At 42.9% G+C, this 22,622-nt stretch overlaps 1 protein-coding gene across 3 annotated transcripts; it reads left to right on the top strand.

Moving 5' to 3' along the window:
• The first annotated feature begins 343 nt into the window (after positions 1 to 343).
• On the top strand, positions 344 to 13,461 carry LOC139375151 (BAG family molecular chaperone regulator 5-like). Of its 3 annotated transcripts, XM_071116665.1 has the most exons (4): positions 4,866 to 5,046; positions 8,854 to 9,038; positions 9,716 to 10,570; positions 10,723 to 13,461. In XM_071116665.1, exons 3-4 carry the CDS (start codon positions 9,750 to 9,752, stop codon positions 11,258 to 11,260), a joined length of 1,359 nt encoding a protein of 452 aa, XP_070972766.1. In that variant the 5' UTR covers positions 4,866 to 5,046; positions 8,854 to 9,038; positions 9,716 to 9,749; the 3' UTR covers positions 11,261 to 13,461. The 3 variants fall into 3 exon arrangements, with proteins under 3 accessions (XP_070972767.1, XP_070972765.1, XP_070972766.1); XM_071116666.1 differs by lacking the exons at positions 4,866 to 5,046; positions 8,854 to 9,038 and adding an exon at positions 344 to 487; XM_071116664.1 differs by lacking the exon at positions 8,854 to 9,038 and having other exon boundaries at positions 4,832 to 5,046.
• Positions 13,462 to 22,622: the final 9,161 nt, after the last annotated feature.

The raw sequence follows: 22,622 nt of genomic DNA, 5'->3' as shown, positions 1-22,622 counted from the left end.
TAGCTATAGTGACAAATATATTGATAACATAATTACGTCTGTCAAACAGGTGTGGTGGAAAATTCTCACCAAGTTAGAGAGACTTTGTTATTTCTTCAAACAATCAATCTTTATTAATAACAATTGCAATAATGAAGCAGGTCAGTTATGCACTCTGATGTGTACGGCCAAGAGTTTCGATGACACTTATATAGATAAACTATCTTATGCAAGCATATACAAAACACGTTATCTTGGTATGTGTATGTGTGTGGAGAAAGGGACAAAACTAGGGTAAAAGGTACAGATGTGAATTGGGCGTCTCGTTCTGTGGCAACAGCTAGATATTCTAGTCTAGTGAGTCAAAACAACAGGAAATCACTCTAGACAGTTTCTCTGAAGTAGATAAACGGTTCCCCATTTTGAAATGCAAGAAGCTATACAGCCTTAAAAAGATCATTCATTATACAAGCATTAAAGAGGTTTGACTAAAATTCCCCTTCCACAGGTAAGCCCACCTCTTATTTTTTAAATAGTGGTCCAACAAATCCCTCGTTAGTAAATTTGCCTACTCAACTTTCAGCACCGGGCGCTGCCCATATTGATTTTTGAACCGCGATCCACATGGCTGCATCTCAACAAATATTTTTTCTAATTCATCCAATTGTATTCTATTCTCTGTTTTTTTACCATGAACCTATTCCCCTAATATTATAATTAAGCTTTCACATGTGTGTTTTACACTTTTTATCAAGCTGTTGGTGCTTGCTTCTATTTATGCCAAATCAGTTGACCGCTGTAGGTTGAACTTCTTGTTTCCTAACATTATTCCTTTACAATTTTTTGTAGCGAATTGAGAAGACCCTTTACCCATCATATCCTACATATGTTAATCAAAGCAGTGGTGGAGTGGCTTGTCTGTCCTGGAGATCATGTTGCGGGCTTTGTGCTGTATAGTGTGTTCTTTCAATCAGTTTAGATGTCGTGAAAAAATGAAATAGTAAGCCTATAGGCTACTCCAGTGACATGTAATACCCTATTCACTTTATTTTTATGCAAATCTCCAGAACATACATTGCAAAACTTGAAAGAACTCATGGTTCTCACGGTCAAGCAAAATGATACAATGTATCACTTGTACTCTCTGAAGAGGAAAGAATAATATGATTTATTTGACCATTTAAAATAAAAAAAAATAAAAAAAATATATATATAACCACACATGTTGATCCAATACATTTAAAAATCATTCAGGATAACACAACAAAGTTTAGAAAAGTATTTCCATTGTGGTCCTCTTAATACAATACAATGTAGCCAAACAACATCGCTCGCAAATGGCACAGATGTGAGTTTCTTTTCACTATAGAAGCACTGGGCCTCTTAGATTTTAATTCCATGTTGCATACCAAAGTATTTAGGCTCATATGACGGTCTGCTCTGCCATTCCTCTCCTTCACACCAGGGCTGCCAACAATTTAGGGTTGCTATAAGACGTAAATGGGAAAATACTGGACCTGTGAAAAAACTATAAAATAGCTCCACTACCATAAGATGTATTAAAGCTGCAATATGTAACTTTTTGGGGGACTGACCAAATTCACAGAAATGTGAGTTTTAGATCTGTCATTCTCATTGAAAGCATGTATAGGAAGTTTTAGATCTGTTATGTGCCCTATTTATATACTTCCCATTCTTAAGTTTGGTTATGCTTCTTTTACTTTTGTACACCAACTTTAAAAAGCTGAAAAACAATATTTTGGGTTATTGAAAATATATTTCACAGCGGTTTAGACGGTACAATGATTCTCTACACTATACATTGCTTGTTTTGTCACAAACTGAAATTAGGCAAACTATTTGAATTTTTGCAACCAGGAAATGGCAGAGCAATTTCTGCATATTGCACCTTTTAATTGAATAAATCAAATAAAATGTATTTATATAGCCCTTCGTACATCAGCTGATATCTCAAAGTGCTGTACAGAAACCCAGCCTAAAACCCCAAACAGCAAGCAATGCAGGTGTTGATGCACGTTGGCTAGGAAAAACTCCCTAGAAAGGCCAAAACCTAGGAAGAAACCTAGAGAGGAACCAGTCTATGAAGGGTGGCCAGTCCTCTTCTGGCTGTCCCGGGTGGAGATTATAACAGAACATGGCCAAGATGTTCAAATGTTCATAAATGACCAGCATGGTCAAATAATAGGTCTGGGACAGGTAGCATGTCCGGTGAACAGGTCAGGATTCCATAGCCGCAGGCAGAACAGTTGAAACGGGAGCAGCAGCACGGCCAGGTGGACTGGGGACAGCAAGGAGTCATCATGCCAGGTAGTCCTGAGGCATGGTCCTAGGGCTCAGGTCCTCCGAGAGAGCGAAAGAAAGAGAGAATTAGAGAGAGCATACTTAAATTCACACAGGACACCGGATAAGACAGGAGAAGTACTCCAGATATAACAAACTGACCCTAGCCCCCCGACACATAAACTACTGCAGCATAAATACTGGAGGCTGAGACAGGAGGGGTCAGGAGACACTGTGGCCCCATCTGATGATACCCCCGGACAGGGCCAAACAGGAAGCATATAACCCCACCCACTACAGGGATATCTTCAACCACCAACTTACCATCCTGAGACAAGGCCGAATATAGCCCACAAAGATCTCCGCCACGGCACAACCCAAGGGGGGGCGCCAACCCAGACAGGAAGATCACATCAGTGACTCAACCCACTCAAGTGACGCACCCCTCCTAGGGACGGCATGAAAGAGCACCAGTAAGCCAGTGACTCAGCCCCTGTAATAGTGACCACAGCCCTCCCGAAAATATACTGAACAAAAATATAAACGCAACAATTTCAAAAATATATTCATTAGGCCCTAATCTATGGATTTCACATGACTGGGAATATAGATATGCATCTTTTGGTCACAGATACCTTTTTTTTAAGTAGGGGCGTGGATCAGAAAACCAGTCAGTATCTGGTGTAACCATCATTTGCCTCATGCAGCGCGACACATCTCCTTTGCATAGAGTTGATCAGGCTGTTGATTGTGGCCTGTGGAATGTTGGCCAACTCCTCTTCAATGGCTGTTCAAAGTTGCTGGATATTGGTGGGAACTGGAACACGCTCTTGTACACATCGATCCAGAGCATCCCAAACATGCTCAATGGGTGACATGTCTGGTGAGTTACTGTATGCAGGCCATGCAAGATCTGGGACATTTTCAGCTTCAGGAATTGTGTACAGATCCTTGCGACACGGGGCCGTGCATTATCATGCTGAAACATGAGGTGATGGCGGTGGATGAATAGCACAACAATGGGCCTCAGGATCTCGTCACGATATCTCTGTGCATTCAAATTGCCATCAATTAAAATGCAATTATGTTCATTGTCTGTAGCTTATGCCTGTCCATATCATAACCCCACCTTCACCATGGAGCACTCTGTTCACAACAATGACATCAGGAAACAGCTCGCCCCCACACGACGGCATACACGTGGTCTGAGGTTGAGTCTGGTTGGACGTACTGACAAATTCTCTTACACGAAGTTGGAGGCGGCTTATGGTAGAGAAATTAACATTAAATTATCTGGCAACAGCTCTGGTGGACAGTCAACATGCCATTTGCACACTCCCTCAACTTGAGACATCTGTGGCATTGTGTTGTGTGACAACTGCACAATTAGGTGGCCTGTTATTGTCCCCTGCACAAGTTGCACCTGTCCAATGATTATGTTGTTTAATCAGCTTCTTGATATGCCAAACCTGTCACGTAGGTGGATTATCTTGGCAAAGGAGAAATGCTTATTAACAGGGATGTAACCAAATTTGTGCACAAAATTTGAGAGAAATATGCTTTAAGTGCGCATGGAAAATTTTGGGGATCTTTTATTTCAGCTCATGAAACATGGGACCATAAATGTTGCATTTATATTTTTATTCAGTGTACATTTAAATTGTGTTTTAATGCAATTTTGTCCCACCCTGCTCCATTTCAAATTTGGCTCCCAGTGTGTCTTTACTTCCGGGCTATTTTGATGCAACTTGCAATTCCTTCTCTGTATGCTCCTAGGTCACAGTTAGTGATGCAATGGTAAAACAATGGGTGGATTAACGCTGATTGTGGTGCATTTACCCTCCACTAAACCACTGGTCATAGTGTTTACAAATATGGCCATTGGCCAAGGTTTTATTCAGGCTCACACTATCTCATATTCAGTAGGCAGCAAACAGAGAAGATACATGGGACCTATTCAGGTTCAAATGTTGCAGATACAAGCTAAATATGAACTGACACAATTACCTGTCATTCTGCATTACACACCATATGTAGGGGGCCCAAGACCGACCATCGGTCCTTCAGTGGTCAACCATCCTCCACAGTCCCCATGATGTGTTCTACACTTTGCCAGTAGGTGGTTATGAATCATGGTAAAATTTTCCGATTCTATATGTCTTGGCCGACCAATTCTTGTAGTCTGTTCTAGGCTATACACTTCTGTCTGAATGTCCTGCAATATTATGTACTCCTGAATTTAAGCCCCTGGGCTGTAACTAATCAATTTTGTGTACAGGCAGTCTTACCTCTTAAATCCTGTATGGATATGGAAGTTGGCATAAAATATTTGCAAAAATTGAATCTATGTCATTGTGGTATTCCATCAGCACCTTAGTTGGTCTCACGTTTTTGCCAGAGATGCCAAGTGCTTTATATCCCATGGAAATACAATACATTTCAAATTGTTTTTAATAGGAATTATAACGTCAAACTCCTGCGCAACTCTGTATACGATCCCTTTGTACAGTCCACTGAAGACTAGTTTATGACGCGCGTGAACAAACCCTCTGAATTGGTGCGTGGGAGGGGCAACACCGCAGTGCATAGTGCTGTTGGACTGTACCGAGGAGAATCAGCCATTGAAAACAAATTATCGTTACATACCTACATAAGAGAAAATATACGTATTTGGATGACACAACATCGATTATGATCATTGTTGGCTAGCTGATGGAAACGGACATCTTTAGAAATGTGCGCGAATGTCTTTGGCGCTTTGAAAAGGTGAGACATTTCATGCGCAGCTGGGAAGGTTGTGAAACATTGCTGGCGTCTGTTACATTGAAACAGCAACCTAGCAACTGACAGTTTTGAAAATACGTTTTGTCTGAGAGATAGGCCAGATGCAGCACTGCAAGCCTATGTGGCGGTATGTGAGTTGGTGCATGCATTCTTTGCGGTGACACTGTTGTGTTTACTGCTATTTCTATCGCCATTCGGTCGGTAAGTAAATTATTAAATCGGCTGTTTACGATTACATAATGCTTAAAGCCCTCTGTAGTAGGCATGTAGTAACGTTACTGTAGATAGGCATGTAGTAACGTTACTGTAGATAGGCATGCATGCAATTCAAAGTATTTGCTTACTGGTTTGCTGCGTTTGAAGAGGGACTGTTCTAGAACTCGTATTGGAGAATGGGGTCTCTCAGACAATAAGCCTCACGGAGCATCACCTTACACCGGGGTTCCCCAACTGGTGATTTTATTTGCCCCCCCCCCCCCTTTTCATTTTGTTTCATTGTTGGACATAAAATAGTAAAAACACCAACAACAGCTCAAAGGGATTTACATTTAGGAAAGTTTTCCCACGCATAATAGAGACATGGATGAGATCGTATACAAACGTAAGCAAGGTTTGAAACGATTGTTTTAGTCAAATGTTATGTCTGTGTGGGCTTCTTGCGGTCAATTTGTAGTCTACAAATTATTTGTAATTATGTTCCGGCCTCCTGAACACATCCGCTCCCCCAAAAATTGTCCCGCAGCTGAATTTAGTTGATGATCCCTGCCTTACACAGCTCAATTGTAGACTACAGGTATCAATGTATTGATGACCTGGGTCTAAGATATGTAAACATATAAGCCATGTTGGCAGCCCACAGAAGACATCAAGTTTGATTTGTTTGCTCTTATCGGGTTCTGTGTCGGGCAATTTTTGATTTGTAAACTGTTGGTCTCACAGGTAACCTAAGCCGTGGCCAGAAAAGTGGCATTTGCCTGTGGCATCCTGGTTTGGAGACCTTTCCGGAGACTCAGAATGTGGTCATAACAATGTATGTCCCTTCCTGATAGGCTACCTCTCTCTGACATTCAGAGTGAGGTTACATATCTGGGAGGTTTGACTAGCCTTTCGGGTTTTATTTATTACTCATCCTAAACGGACAGCAAAATTAAATGTATGCTGTTTTATTCAATGTACCTCATGTAGATAGGATTTTGTTTGCGAAGGTCTAGTTGTCGATTTGTGTGGATTCGGCCCATGGTCGTCACCATGCTTTTAGGTAGGAGTACAATAGCAGCACAGTATTATTTTTTGATAGTCTTTCATACTACTGTGTCTGGTTATATTAATTCAAAAGACAACAAGTAGCCTAGTGTCTGTCTCTCTCCTGAGGCCTGTTCTGGAAAAATTAAATCATTTTCTCTTTCATTTCTTGTTTAACCCTCAAATACCTCTTGTCCTTTCTGTGTCAATCCATTTCAATTCAGCAAGCCATGACACCCACCCACCATGCTTCTACACCTGCATTGCTTGCTGTTTGGGGTTTTGGGCTGGGTTTCTGTACAGCACTTTGCGATATCAGCTGATGTACGAAGGGCTATATAAATACATTTGGTTTGATTTGATATCACATTATTCTCAAATCGTTTCTGTAGTTACAAAAATAAGATTCCTACAACATTATTTATGATGAAATGTAATTTGATCTCTGATGTAAAATTGAGCTATAATTGCACCCAAATTGACCATTTTAATTTATAGGATTCATATACTATTCAGTAAATATAATACCTAACATCTTATTTTGACAACTTTTTTTGTTCAAAAGCTACCCACTGATCCCACGCACCCCACTCCAATCCCAACACAACAGTGAGTATACTGTATCAGTTCTCTATGTTTAGTAGAATGGAGCTGCGGCCCTGAGTATTGTTTCTTCATCCTATGTAATGTATTCTCAGTGAATTCGGTGATGGTTTTCTTCCCTTGTTCAGAGAAATTTGTCATTAAAGTTAAGTTTGTCCCATCCTACATCCTCATATTGCCAGGTCTGACCACTAGATGACGTTGCTCCTGCTAATAGGTGAAAAGGGTTGGAAGATTCCCCCCTCAATGTTAAAGGGATAGTTCACCCAAATGACAAAATAACATTGGTTTCCTTACCCTGTAAGCAGTCTATTCATAGGTTGCACCTCCGTCACTTAGTCGCGTTATGAACGTTCTCAAGCCGCTCTCTATCAGTGGTGCCCTAAAGTGGTGATCAGCCCATTCATTCTGGATGGAGGCTAACGGTTTAATCTAAATTACACTATAGTGCCTGTAAATACAATGGCATTGCAAAAGTAGTCATATTTAGTAGGAAACAACTTTATCAGCATTATCATGTCATCAAATTTACTTTAGACAGATGGTAATGTTGTCATTAGCTATTAAAGTTTGTCAAACAGAGCTAACAATGCTAACTTTATCCAGCTAAAATCCAGTGGCCTCCCCTCAATCTTAGCTAGCTAATGTTCTACTGCATCTAAAGTCAATATGTTCACCTCAAAATGATGACAAAAGGTTTTCCTACTAATTATTTGCCTCCTTCTGAATTTCATTGTATTTCCAAGCCACTGTAATGCACTTTTGATTAAATCTTCATCAGCACTCATTGATGATGCATTGAGTAGAATGCTCAGTCAGTCCAAAACAAATGTTCATAACAATATTTTGACAAAACATGCAACCAATGAATTGATAAGGTAGGACATCAACCCATGCTTTGGTTTTGTTGGCCATGGTTTCAAATGGTAAATTTTAAGCATTTGTGGCACAAATCCAATTCAAGTCAATGGTACCTATATTAGCATTTTCACACTTCATGTTTGCCACAAATGCAAAAAAGTTAGCATTTGAAACAGTGGCCAGGTAAACAAAATAATGGCTTGCTGTCATACATTGTCCATAGACTGCTTACATGGTAAGGAAATCAATATGTCATTTGGGTGAACTATCCCTTAAACATTGAGGGGTTCTTAAAAAAAAAAACTTAAAAGCTGGAACAGCACCATTTAGTGGTCAGAACCTGGTATTATCAGGATGTGAGATGGGACATATAAACCTAACAACGTCAATGACTAATTGAACAGGGAAAAACAAACCAAAACAAATTCACTGAAAATACATTACATAGGATGAAGAAACAATACTCCAAGCTGCAGCTCCATACTGCTTGTCAAACACAGAGAACTGATACTGTATAGTCCTTGTTGGGATTGGTGTGGTGGGTCCATGGGAGGCTTTTGACAATTTCTTTGGATTCTTCATGTCTTACTCATTGTTAGAAAAAAAAGTTTGGTCCAAATCAAATGTTAGTTCCTATATTTATTGAATATAATACAATTAAATTAAAATTGCCAATTTGAATGCTAATCTTATCCGTTACTAGCAACAAAATAGGTTTCAGAACAATCGTGTGGTGTGTAGGAGAATACTATAAGCCCTAGGCCTATATTGTCTCAACTGACTTTTTCCAATGGCTCTTCTTAGGTTTTGACTATAGCCTATATGTAGTATTGTCTATGTCACACCGACATTATTTGAGGCTTTTCATTTGGGTTTATTATCTGAGTGGTCTTGCAATGTAACCAATAGACATGTTTTCCTCGGGACTGTTTAAATGGACCCTAGTAATCCCATAATGACTGCCAAATCGGCACTCTCTCTCACCATAATCCCCTTTTGGAAAAATCCCTCATATGGTGAACAACAGTGACACACTGTCTCTTTAAGAATGAGAATAACGACCTGTCTATTGTGACATTACAGACACATCACTGTGGAATAGCAGCAGAGGAACCGCCTGCAAATACAATATTTTGAGAGCCTCTCAATCTGCAGTGTCTGAATGCCGATGGTGCAGAAGTTAGGCTACTGGTGTGTTCTTCTGAGCCAGCTTGATCATACCTGAGCCAGCTTGATCTTATTCATTGAGTTTTCCCTCTGGAGTTTTTGTAAGTAGTGTTGTTGACTATTTTATACAATTAAGGAAACAGTCATCTTTGAGTGAGAGGAATTAGTTCTGTTGGGTGTCATTTTCAGTCCTGCTCAGACGTTCTTTGAAGAATGTAACTCAATTATGGTTATTTCGGACCTGGGGTGTAAAATGACATTGTTGTCGCTGCAGTAATCAGACTTAGTTCAGTGGTGTTCATTAGACAGCCTTGGACATAAGCTGAAATAGTAGCCAGCACTGTGTCTAGAGCTGTAGCCTACTTTCAGTAAGGAGTTTAATGATTGTCATGCTAGTGTTATCATTTAATGTTTTAATTTATTGCCTGTTTTTAGGACATGCATGCATAATTCTTGTTGGTTAAACGGTCACACTAACAAATTGGTATTGTACTTTGATCAAGTGCATCAAGTTCATTTAAACCTCCAGTAACTATTTGTTCTTTGAGGTAATAACAGTGTACAAAAGCGTCTTGTTCATTCTTGTTTTTATTTTGGGTGGAGCTTGGAAACCGCAGGCAGCTTAGGTCAACATTACATAATGGAAACAAGAACACCTGGCCTAACATACTGAATTGGATAAGCCTCATACACTCATTTTAGAGAGTGTAGATTTTGCCTATGAATGTGTTTAGTTATGAACTTTTGTTATTGCATTTGTGCTGTGCCTGTTTTGCAGCTTGTTTGGAAAGCCCTTTGATGGTGGAAAGAGGATGGACCATGGCAGCCAGCAGCAGCAGCAGCAGCAGCACCCAGCCATGATACGGCTCTATGAGGTCCAGCGGGAGGTCCAGTCTCTGGGCCCTCAGGTGTGCACCTTCAGCGGGTTGAAAAACGAGCGGGAGTATCGGCGGCTGGAGCGCGAGCTGACCCGGCTGCTCCTGGAGGTCGACCAGGTGGACACGGAGGGCAGGGCAGACCTACAGGGGGCACGCAAGAGAGCAGCCCAGGAGGTGGAGGGGCTGCTGCGCTACCTTGAGGAGAACGCCACCCACCCGTCCCGCCTGGCCATCGAGGAGCTGAGCCGGGAGGCCCAGGGGCTGGTGGAGCAGGGGGTGGTGGAACCACAGCGGGCCGGGGGCACAGCAGAGATCAGTGATGAGCTGGTGGATGCTGTGCAGGAGCTGATACTGAGGCTCACCCAAGTGAAGACAGGAGGGAGGGTGCCCCTCCGTAAGGCTCGCTATCGGGCCCTGACACGACTGTGTGCCGTGCAGGACGTGATCGAGGGGCGCACGCGCCAGCAGACCCTCCCCCTGTCAGAAGATACACACGTGGCCGTGCAGAGGATCAACCAGGTGATGGTGCAGGTGAGTGGGGCGCGCAGCCAGCTGGTGGCACTGCTGATGGGGCTGAGTGGGAGGGATAGCTGTGCCCACCTGTCCCGCGTGCTCACTGAGCTCCTGGTGGAGCTGGATGCCCTCGACGTGTCAGGGAACGCAGCGGTCCGGAACTACCGGAAACAGGTGGTGGAGGAGATCAACGGTCTGCTCAAACACCTGGACCTGGAGGGAGAGGGAGACGACACGCGCAGGTACACAGCTTTACTACAATTACAAATAATAGTACAGAAAGGATACAGTATGTATACAGTAATACAGTAATACAGTATGCATGTGTGTATACATGCTTTCAGGTACATCTTAGCTCAGAAATGTGATGTTGTATACATCTTTCTTTTTTCAGGTATGACTTGGCGCAGAATGACTCAATCCGTCAGATTGAGGCTGTGCGGGGTCGGGTGGGCCAGCTGCGCGGGGAGGTCCTGCGACACTGTGGGGTGGGCGACCTCTTCAGGCCCAAGCCTGAGCTCCAGAGTCTCCTCACACACCTGGACCAGGTGGACACGGCCCGTAACCCCTGTATCCGTGAGGCCCGCCGACGTGCTGTGCTGGAGGTCCAGGCTGTCATCACCTTCCTGGACCTCCGTGAGGCCCTGATCTGCCGCCAGCCTGGCTCCAACGAGCCCCCACAACACAGGGCTGTGTGGATGGTCCTGGGCAGCCTGTCAGACCTCCAGGCCCAGGTACTCTGCTTCAACGGCAAGCGGGCCGACAAGAGCTACATATTGCTTGAGGAGCTTCTAACTAAACAGCTGCTGGCCCTGGATGCAGTTGACCCACAGGGTGATGAGATGACCAAAGTGGCCCGCAAGCAGGCAGTCAAGTTTGCCCAGAACATCCTCAGCTATCTGGACATGAAGACAGACGAGTGGGAATACTGATCCACTGGAAAAGACTATACATAGATGAAGTATGCGTACGCCGACCTATTAAATTGTATATATACACTGGTGTATCATCACTCTAAGAGTTGGGGTCTGTACATTTTGACTAAATCCCAGAATGCACTGCAGCAGCGCTTTTGGTCTCTTTGTTGTCATTGTCGCTGGCCTGTGGGTAAAAACAACAACCCAAGAAAATGTTTGTGAAATACAATTTGGAGAAAAGTGTTATGACGTGCTTTTGAAAGTTTATTGAGCATCTTTTTGAAATCTACTGTATGTGTATGAGTTTTGATCAGTGTTGTTGTGTGGTTGTAAAGCCTGCGGCCAAAAGCACTGAAGCCTGTTATGGTGGTGGTCAGAGTAGTTAAGATCCAGTCACGTCGTCTGTTTTTCAAAAGCAGGAGTGGGACTAGAGCAATTACATCTCAATGGTATCCATGTTTTGCTTGACTACTTTGGAGGTCAGTTGTAAATTAACTCAGCCAAACGATGTCTGTGATGTCTCAAAATACTTCTTTACCGAGATGAACAGAGAGTGTACATCAGCACTGTGAGACAAGATCTTCACCTGTTAATTTTGCTTATCCTCTGCTCTCTTTCTTCCTTTAATCAACACTTCTGAGGCAAACTCCCCATAACCATGGCTGGACACACCAGTCTCTGGCAACTGTTCAGGTGACAAATGAAAAGGAGAGCTTCTTCATGGCTTTACCCACTGTCCTACAATAATGAGGATGGGCATGGAACTCAGTGAAGTTAAACGGCCTGTGAGATCCTTTGTCAACTTGGAGGGTTAGTTAAAGGCCTAGTTACAAAGAATGAATATTTGTAGACACGATAAATTACTATGTTTGTCTGTAATTTGTAGCTAAATGTTGATTGTGACTTGTGTGTTTGCGAGGCTATATCTTGTCTGCATTGAATTTAGTGAAGGGGAAAAACAGAGTGTGGAGGTGGTTTTGTTTTTGTCTGGGACTTTTCTATTGTCAGAGGAGTATGTCTGGGAGCCCTGGTGAGGGTCACTGATTTTTACCTTACTATTATTATAGCTGTTGACAGTGATCACAGTGGACAGGGCAGTCTAAAACCGCTTCAGCAGAGGTAGGGAGCTATTAGTAAAAAAAATCTGTCTTTCCTTCCTTTCACCCCCCCCCCCCCCCCTTCTGGTGTTTTTATCCCAAACAAAGCAACCCCCACCATACTCCACACACAAGCTAGGGAGGGACTGGCTGCTACCTTTTACAAAAGAATCCTGAAGGCACAAAGACCTGAAAAAGCACTAAATGGGTGACTGAGGAGCACCTAGGCTATTGTCACCGTGAGAAATTTGCACTTTTTACAAATTTTCAGTATTATACCTCAACTGTTTGTAAATGGACCCCTGCATGCCTGGTAGATAGCCCTAAGTACTAACAGAGCATAAACAGTCCTCAGTTAACTCCCACAGAACTCCCAGACTCTCAACATGACAGGGGTTATTCAACCCTTCCCCTGCTGCTGTTGAAAAACATATGGCACAAAAACAGTGAAATCCAGCTACACGGACATGGGATGTCTGACTCATAAGTGAGATAATGATTCGATTAGACAGTGTTCAGTGTGGCCTTCATGTAATGGGTGTTTGTTCACACAGCAAACCTAATGCTGTCTCAAAACAACCAACCCTGCCAGATCAGAGGCTAACACTAGCTACTGTTATAATTCTCCTCTTGATCTGCTCACGTACCAGTCAGTAGGTGTGATTATCAACACACAGCTGCACACAACCTTCCAAAATTGAACATACCTCTTATCTGAAAGCAATGCAAGGTGTTCTATCTGAACTACGTATGCATCAGTTGCATCCAGTGTTTGAAAATGCATTGAACATTTTAGGGGTAGAATGTATAATTTTGTCAGTGAAGAATACCAAAGCTGATTTATTTAAAGGAAACTTTTTTATGTTCTTTACTCTGTGGTGAACCTTTTGGTTTGCTTATTTTGGCAGGAATGTGTCTGTGGGGTACAGTATTAAATGTTTTAATCTGTTTCTCCAGTCGCCTTTGACTAAGTGGATTGTGACAGGCTCTGCTGTGTTTCTCATACAAGATGCACGTGTACAAACGCACACTGAGGTTTAAATGATGTGTGAATGCTTCAATAATAGGTTTGTTTGACTTTTTATTCCCACTCCAAAATAAAAAAAGGTGTGTCCCGGATCTAGTTGTGTAAGTTTTTTTATTCCTGGTTTTGCCGTTCCCATGACAACACTATCATATGAGTAGACCGGTTACAAAACTCCATGTATAAAAACAACTACAATTTGTTAACCTTCAAAATATCAATACTATATTTAGAAGAGTTTACATTGGGAGTAGTATATCTAGCTAGATTTGTACTGCCAATGTACTTTTTATCTGCTTTTAGTCTGCTACAGATTTGAAAGGCCACCCAAATGAAGCCCACTGTATCACCCATTTATGTATGTACATACATTACCGTTCCAAAGTTTGGGGTCACTTAGAAATGTGACCCCCCAATTTTTTTTATACCATCAAATTGATCAGAAATACAGTGAAGACATTGTTAATGTTGTAAATGACTATTATAGCTGGAAACGGCTGATGGAATATCTACATAGGCGTACAGAGGCCCATTATCAACAATCACCACTCCTGTGTTCCAATGACACGTTGTGTTAGCTAATCCGAGTTTATCATTTTAAAAGGCTAATCGATCATTAGAAAACCATTTTGCAATTATGTTAGCACAACTGAAAATGTTCTGATTAAAGAAGCGATAAAACTAGCCTTCTTTAGACTAGTTGAGTATCTGGAGCATCAGCATTTGTGGGTTCGATTACAGGCTCAAAATGGCCAGAAACAAAGGAACTGTCTTCTGAAACTCGTCAGTCTATTCTTGTTCTGAGAAATGAAGGCTATTCCATTTGAGAAATTGCCAAGAAACTGAAGATCTCATACAAGGCTGTGTACTACTCCCTTCACAAAACAGCGCAAACTAGCTCTAACCAGAATAGAAAGAGTGGGAGGCCCCGGTGCACAACTGAGCAAGAGGACAAGTACATTAGAGTGTCTAGTTTGAGAAACAGACGCCTCACAAGTCCTCAACTGGCAGCTTCATTAAATAGTACCCGCAAAACACCAGTCTCAACGTGAACAGTGAAGAGGCGATTCTGGGATGCTGGCCTTCTAGGCAGAAGAGTTCCTCTGTCCAGTGTCGGTGTTCTTTTGCCCATCTTAATCTTTTATTTTTATTGGCCAATCTGAGATACGGCTTTTTCTTTGCAACTCTGCCTTGAAGGCCAGCATCCCGCAGTTGCCTCTTCACTGTTCAACTTTTAACTGTTGAACCCCAAACTTTTGCAAGGTAGTGTATATGGTCACATTCCATCAGGTTATAGTATAGCTTTGCATAAGGACAGATAGGAACTAAGGGTACACCTGCATTGCTTCTACACCTGCATTGCTTGCTCTTTGGGGTTTTAGGCTGGGTTTCTGTACAGCACTTTGTGACATCAGCTGATGTAAGAAGGGCTTTATAAATACTTTTGATTGATTGATTGATTAAAGAAGCTTGAGTTGAGGTGTAGACCGTTAAGTGGTATGAGTTTTGGGGCACTAAAGTGCCTGTTGCCCAGCCTTGACCTCTACCTGAACCCAAAGTATCCAATCAACCATAGTCCGAGATTCCTCCCAACGCCCACACTTCATAAAGACATCAGTGACCATGGCCTCAACACACACACATACACAGAGGCTGACTGATGGATTTCAGAAAAGCCCCCAGCGTTCTACATTAAAAGTCCATCATATAAAGGCTTTTAAGAGCATTAGCTCAGAAGCAGAACTGTGGGAGGGACAGGGTGACTGGCCATCACGTCCAAATGTAAACCCCATGTGTGGGGTCATGACCTTTCACACGACAGGGTGTTTCAGCACCAGCTCACTTCCGCTCCATCACCTGCAACTCTGTACAGTATCACTATAGCATTACTACAGTATCAGTTGAGAGTGCCTGCCAACTTAAACACGGGGTAATTTCATAGGTACTGTGCCATGTTATTTTTTGTCTCTATTTTTCTTTCTCCCATAGGGCACAACTGTTCTTACTTATGGCCACTAGAGAGAGCCAGATAACAGGCCACGCACACACCCAGTGACCCTGTCAACGTCCAGAGAGAGGGTGTGTGTGCTGTTAATCAGGGCGAGGCCCACTCACACATATGGACTGCACCCTGCAGAGTGTATAAACTTGGTGTCGCTATGAGGACTGCATTAGTGTGTCGCACTAACGTAAAAACATGCCATGCGTTTCGGTTCCTCACAACATGGTTCAGTGCTGCTACACGGTAACACTATGTGCAACAACCTGTCAATGATGAGGCTACTGACTCCACGGTCCGGGCCAGCTAGCTGCTTAGTCAAATCAATCCCCCTGCCTGCCTGCCTCCCTCCCTCCACCCACCCAATAATCAATAACAATGTAATACTAGGAAAAAAAACTAGAAATAAGAAGAAATATGAAGTAAGTAAGCATACTATATACAGGGTCAGTTCCAGTACCATATTTACAATGTGCAGGGATACTGGAGTGATGGAGGTACTGTAGATATGTATAGGGGTAAGGTGACTAGGCAACAGGGTACAAGATAAACAGCAGCAGCTTGTATGTGAGTGGGTGTGCGTGTGTGTAGAGTCAGTATAAATGTACGAGTATATTATGTGTGAGTGAGCAGGTGATGGAGTGAGTGTGTGTGTGAGTGTGTCAGGCCCTGTGAGTGTGTCGGGCCCTGTGAGTGTGTCGGGCCCTGTGAGTGTGTCGGGCCCTGTGACTGCTCATAGACACAGTACGAAGATAGAAGGTTAACTCAGATAGTCTGTGTAGCTATTTATCAGATATTTTTGCCCGGAGATAGAAGCTTCTGGAGTCTGTTGGTGCCAGACTTGCACCGGTACCGGTACTGCTTGCTTTGCAGAAGCAGAAAGAATAGTCTATGGCTTGGGTGGTTGGAGTCTTTCACGATTTTTCTTCCTACCACACCGCCTGATATTGATCTTGGAGAGCTTGGCCCCACTTGAATGAATAGTGTAGTGTGTGGGTGCTCTTGTTTGCTATGTGTGTTTATAAACAGTTTGGAGCATTCTATACTGTATTTTGTGACTCATGTCATGTAATGTGTCGCTAGAGTAGTTACATACATGAAATGTATTATAATTCTATATAGAAAGACAGGGTAACGTGAGGTCCCATGATCGTCCAGTGGATTCTCTTCATTGGCCCGGGTCTGAGCCCCATCTGTCTGTAAGTAGGTTATGGTGAATTGAGTTGAACCTCAGCAAATAACCACGTAACTCAAGGACGACAGCTGTGAAATTAATCCCCCCCCCCCACATGGTCCCTGTGAGAAATTCTGTGGGTTTCCAGAAATGATTACACCGCCAGCGGTGAGGTCACAGCGAACAGACTGGAGGAGAGTGGGGGAGCTGGAAGGAGACAGTTGGAGGAGTCAGCCAGTCAGAGGGAAGATATTCTGCTCTGATGTACATAACTTAACCAGCTGCAGGGAAGCCAGAAACTATCTGGAGCAACAAGGACTGCTGACGTCTGTTATATCCCGGTTCAATTCACTGATAGGGATAATCTCAGGACAGAGCTGCAAGGCCCATAAATGATGGGAGTAGAGTAGCAGTTGGCTGGTTGCCACAGCAGCGGGAATTACTCACTCCTCCAAGGAAACTGGCCCTTGTTTGCACTGTGGATGTTGTTCTGTTTTTCCACTCCCACAAATGTACTGATGCCCATCCCTCACCCCAACCTCAGGGACTCAGAGTACACACATGCAGACATACACAGATCCTAAAGATAGGGTAAGGCATCTCCACATATTTACTGTTGTCATTAAATCACCCTCAAAACAGAGCAAAGCATTATTCCATTGGACAAGAGAGCTCAGCTCTACAACAACATAACTGTCTTCTGAGTGGACTCTTCAGTGGCTCTACACAGCCTGTCTTGTTTCTACTGCATATTTTGCTGTGTTTACACTCTCTGGTAAGCATCAATCTATGTTTGAAACCTTTGTAAACAGATCCCTTCTGCGGCAAGCTCAAAACCAAGTCCTACATTCTCAGTTCCCTTAAAAGCCATGCTTAAGGCTGAGAACACATATACAAGACATGCCACATCTATTTACACTGTATCTGGCATTGGGTAGTGTCTAATCTTAGAGGTTGGCACATCTTCATGCATGCTCCAGGGGGCAGTCGATCATTGTGCCATCCCTACCACGGCCAGGCCAGGGCGAACATTTCACCTTGGACGGTGGGCTTTGGAATGGAGAAAGCAACACAGTGTCTTGATGTGTTAGCTACTGTATTTCAGGGGCCATTGTTCCCCCAACCTGAAGTGTTCTCATTCGTCTCAAAGGATCTGTCCAGGTTTCAGATTCTCCTTCTCTCTACAGTGTTCACCTGCCCTTCAGCACGTTCTGTTGGACACTGGCATAGCCTACTGTCTGTCTAGGAATACTAAGAGGAATGTGACACACCTTGGTCTCTGTTCAAATGGATGAATGAAATGCTAAAATGGAGTAGAAAATAGAAACCCACACCCCAACTCTCACCACTACCCGTGCTAAACAAATAGTGGTTCTATTCTTAGCAGGGGGTTAGCTGTCTCAGTGTGGAATCTGTTAGACAAACCTACCAAGTTGGAACTTAGAGTATCCAGCGACTATGTTGTTCTCAGAAGAAAGGAAACACAGAGACAAACAATGACTCAGTGACTGCATTCATGTCTACATAGCTGTCTGTCTCTGATGAGATGTGGAAGGCTGGATGGACCACACTGGCTACTTCACTAACTGGAGGAAGCAGTATTTAGAACAGTTACGTGCAGTTTGGCAGGTGCCCTTCAGACTTCACCAGTGGTAGACTTCCTCATAAACCCAGTGGCAAGGGAGGAGTTGCCTGGAGCAAATGGCATATTAAAACAGCAGGCTAAAGTCCACCAACCCCTGCCTTACCATATCAACAGATCTTGTGACAGCCTGGAGTTGTGGGTATGGGGACAAGACAATAAAAATATACATTTTTATGCTCCAAGGTCCCTGGGCAAAAAAATCAACTTTTGTACCCAGTAAACCAGTACACAACATCCATCACGGAGGTACCAGAGGGGCTGCCACTGGGTGGCTGTAGGGAGTATAGAACAGTACCAACGTCCTTACACAAGAATCATAATAGATTAAGATTTTGGGAAGATTTGGTTTTGGGTCCAATTTCATCTCATATGTCTGCTCTATTCTGATACTACGGCTAGCGTACACACCAACTCTCAATATTCCAAATACTTCCCCCTCTCCAGAGGGAACCGTCAAGGGTGCCCTATGTCCCCGCTCCTTTTTGCACTTGTGATAGAACCGCTTTCCTTGGCCTTAAAATTATCATTATCATTCACTGGAATCCACTGAGCTGGTGAAGAACACAAGGTGTCACTGTATGCAGATGAGCTTGTAACGGGTGCGCTGAGAGTCGGGAAGCAAGTACAGGGAGTGAGTGCTTCAATAAATAAACAAAACAATAAAAACAAAATACAAATCGCACTGACATGAAACAGAGTCAATAACACCTGAGGAAAGAACCAAGGGGAGTGACAGATATAGGGAAGAGAATCAAGGAGGTGATGGAGCCCAGGTGAGTGTCATGAGGTGCTGGTGCGCTTGACGATGGTGACAGATGTGCAGGATCATCAGCAGCCTGATGACACTAGAGGCTGGAAAGGGAGTACACGTGACAGATCTAATATTATATATCACTAGCCCTGTCAACTCTGTCAATAACATACTGCATATTTTAAACACATTTGGATCATTCACAGGTTACAAATTGAACATTCAGAAAAGTTAACGTTTTCCGATCAACCCCGCTGCCAAGCAAATTCACTCTGTCTCCCTCTGGTTTTTCCTATTTAGGTGTGAATATAACACATTCTCAGGGTACCCTCCATAAAACACATTTTGCAAGTCTAGTCACATGAGATGAAGCAGACTTAGTTTAGCAGGATAGTTTTCCTCTCTTCTTAGCTGGCAGAATCAAATCTGTTATAATCTCAATTTTACCTAGGTTTCTATACCCTTTTCCAATGTCTTCCGATCTTTATGCCGAAATAATTTTTTACCAAGTTGGATAGGCTCATCAGTCATTTTATCTGGGCCGGCAAATCACCTAGGTTACGTAGAGCAATAGTTCAAAGAAGGAGACAAGATAGAGGATTGGCACTTTCAAATGTACTGCTTTACTAATGGGCAGCCAATATTCAAAAGATTATGGTCTGGTGTAATGCTCCAAGTAAGTACTGGTGCTCAATAGAAGCACACTCCTGCCAATCATACTCCCTTCCTGTTCTTGCTTGTGCCCCACTGTCCTTGAGTCCTTCAAAGTATACTGGAAACCCCATTGTGCTCTCTGCTCTGAAGATCTGGAGACAATTTCGTCAACATGTTAGACTTTCTGCCCTTTCTCTTCTAAGCCCTATCTGTAACAAGCACCTATTTTTACCCTCCAAACTCCACCAGGCTTTTGTTTTGTGGCGAGAGAGAGGTTTGGTATGTTTCAAAGATGTATTTTTAGATGGGAAGTTTGACACTTTTAATGATCTCGTAGCTAAATGTAATCTGGCTCATTCTAATCTTTTCTGCTATTTTCTTTGTTTGCTCTTTTCCACCTTTCCTAAACTACCTCCCAAGACGTTGCTAGAAGAGATTTAACCTGATTTCTAGATTATATGACATTATACTTTCCTCTGAACCCTCTCCAATAAACAAAATGAAGACAGAATGGAGTCGCGAACTTGAACTTGACCTTCTTAGGATTAACTCCACACCCTCATGTGCTCGGTTAAATTGAATTCAGTTCAAGGACTTGCACAGAATTCACTACACCAAAGAAAACGTAGTAAATTCCTCCCAGACACGTGACAGATGTTCAACCACTCCAGCAGACCACACCCATATGTTTTATTTATGTTCTAAGCTGTCTGACTATTGGTCATTCTTTTTTAATACTCTAACATTCTCAATATTGACCTGCAGCCTTGTCCTTTGATAGCTATATTTGGAGTTCCATCTCTGTTTCCTAGTCTCACTAAAAGTAAAACAGACGTTGTAGCATTTGCTTCCCTCATAGCCCGCCGGCAGATCTTGCTTAATTGGAAATCCTCCAAACCTCCCACTGTATCAGCCTGGTTGAAAGATCTAATGTCTTTTCTACACTTAGATCAAATTAAATACACTTTGAGAGGTTGTACTGATAACTTTTTCTTGAGATGGCAGCCTTTAATTTCCTTTTCTGAACAGTTGCCTTCTATTGATCAGGAGTAATAATTTTGGCCAACAGGGGAAATGAGAGTGTGGGAGGGAAGGGATAGTATGTTGTGATGTTTTTGTTAATGTGTGTGTATGTATGTATGTATGTATGTATGTATGTATGTATGTGTGTGTGTGTGTGTGTGTGTGTGTGTGTGTGTGTGTGTGTGTGTGTGTGTGTGTGTGTGTGTGTGTGTGTGTGTGTGTGTGTGTGTGTGTGTGTGTGTGTGTGTGTGTGTGTGTGTGTGTGTGTGTGTATGTATGTATGTATGTATGTATGTATGTCTCATAGCCGCAGAACTAAAAAAGTGAGCCCATCACATGTAATGAGTCTCATAGCCGCAGAACTAAAAAAGTGAGCCCATCACATGTTATGAGGGCAAACTTAAATGCCCTTTTATAAGGGACAGTGGCGAGCACAGTGGTGTTGTCACAAGGTTGGTCACGTTCAAACAAGTCCTTTACTTTGTGATTAGGCTGATAGTGACCGGGCATGTGTGACACAAGGCTCATGTTTGATATAAACTTTATGGCTTTTCCTCCTGAAAAGTACAATGTTCAACCATAATTCCTATTACATCATTTGCAGCAAATTTGCCTGACATAATGACTTTATAACAACGTATCTTCCCTTTTTATGTGTAATAGTGAAACCTGTCTTGTAAAACACTGACCTAGGAACCAAAGGAAAAATACACTGGTAATATCTTATCTGTACAAACTGCATGACTGGGTAGCCTGTACGTCCAGGCAGCCAGTGTACATATAACAACAGATATGGTTGTCCAACACAGGGCACCATAATCTTTATAGGTCTGTCTACTCAGTGAATTGTCTTGCTATTTTTATTAACACTCATTGAGATTATGAATGCCCACAAGTCCTCGGTAGAAGAGCTCCTCTGTGTGACCTGTTTATACTCCAAATCTATCACGTTAGTTCCAAAGTGGTTGTGGTGGACAAATGTTTCATATGACCCATGGCGAAAATAAGTCATACAGCATTATATTTTAGTGGTAGGGAACAGGCAGTGTGTGGGCAATTTGTGGAGTGTTATTGGACAACCTAAGTAAAATGGTGGGCCTTGGTCAGCTGTTTTCAGTTATAACAGTAACGTAGGGATAGTTGAAATAAAAAGGAAAAGTTTGGTGCTATTCAGATCCGCAGTAAACGTGTCCTCTATATTGCACTGGGCACAGTTGGGCAACGTTCCAGTTGTGGAGAATAAATGTGACATTTTCAGAGTAGATAACAGTCTCAGCACCTTCCTGCTCAGCTACCAGACTAGCCATGACGTCTGTGCCAGAGAGAACAAAGCATCGACGCTGACCCCGAAAGAAGTGACTACTGATAAAACATACAGACATCTCTGTCTCCATTCACATCTAAAGACATGGCAATTTCCCCTCTCAAATCTGTGTGTGCATTGTGGTGCTTCAAAAGTCAAGGGTAGGGAGTGGCAAGGGGGTGCTCCTGATGTCTCAGAGAACTGGTAGTCTTCACTGTCACTAGAACACAGGGATCACCTGGGACAGGAGTCATGGATCACACCCCCACCTCACCCCTCTTCCCTCCTGCTGCAGAGCCAGGATCTTATCACAGCTCACTCAGCAGGTGCCCATCCCTGATCACTGAGCCAATGTAATGCAGCCCTGTGTATTAACCCAGCACATTAACCCTGTGCAACATTGCTTGGAAGTGTGCCCTAGAGGCCTCAGAACCATCAGCTGGAAGACTGCCTTTAATTTAAGCTCTTAGAGGACTATCAGCATTCAGCTGCATGATCAAAGTATAATAATGAAGTATTTTGGGTAAAGTATCTTGTATCTTGCCATGGCGTCTCTCTCGCTTTCTTTATCTCAGCAGGTCACCAGCTGACTAAGCTATGAAGACAAGAGCAGCATCCGACCCTGATGCCCTGCTGTGTGTAGCAGTGCTTGACATGCATGGAGGAGCTGAGATGTTTAATGGGCGTGGGATGATTTTACTGAACTG

The sequence above is a fragment of the Oncorhynchus clarkii genome, chromosome 19 (assembly GCF_045791955.1).
Source record: "Oncorhynchus clarkii lewisi isolate Uvic-CL-2024 chromosome 19, UVic_Ocla_1.0, whole genome shotgun sequence".
NCBI lineage: Eukaryota > Metazoa > Chordata > Actinopteri > Salmoniformes > Salmonidae > Oncorhynchus > Oncorhynchus clarkii.
This window is presented reverse-complemented; position numbering and strand designations above follow the sequence as displayed.

Bases quoted from the DNA above. Each gene is read 5' to 3' on its own strand.
- LOC139375151 (XM_071116664.1), top strand. From the start codon at position 5,015: ATGTGCGCGAATGTCTTTGGCGCTTTGAAAAG. The intron at 5,047-9,715 runs GTGAGACATTTC...CCTGTTTTGCAG, and splicing joins GTCTTTGGCGCTTTGAAAAG to CTTGTTTGGAAAGCCCTTTG. The intron at 10,571-10,722 runs GTACACAGCTTT...TTCTTTTTTCAG, and splicing joins GAGGGAGACGACACGCGCAG to GTATGACTTGGCGCAGAATG.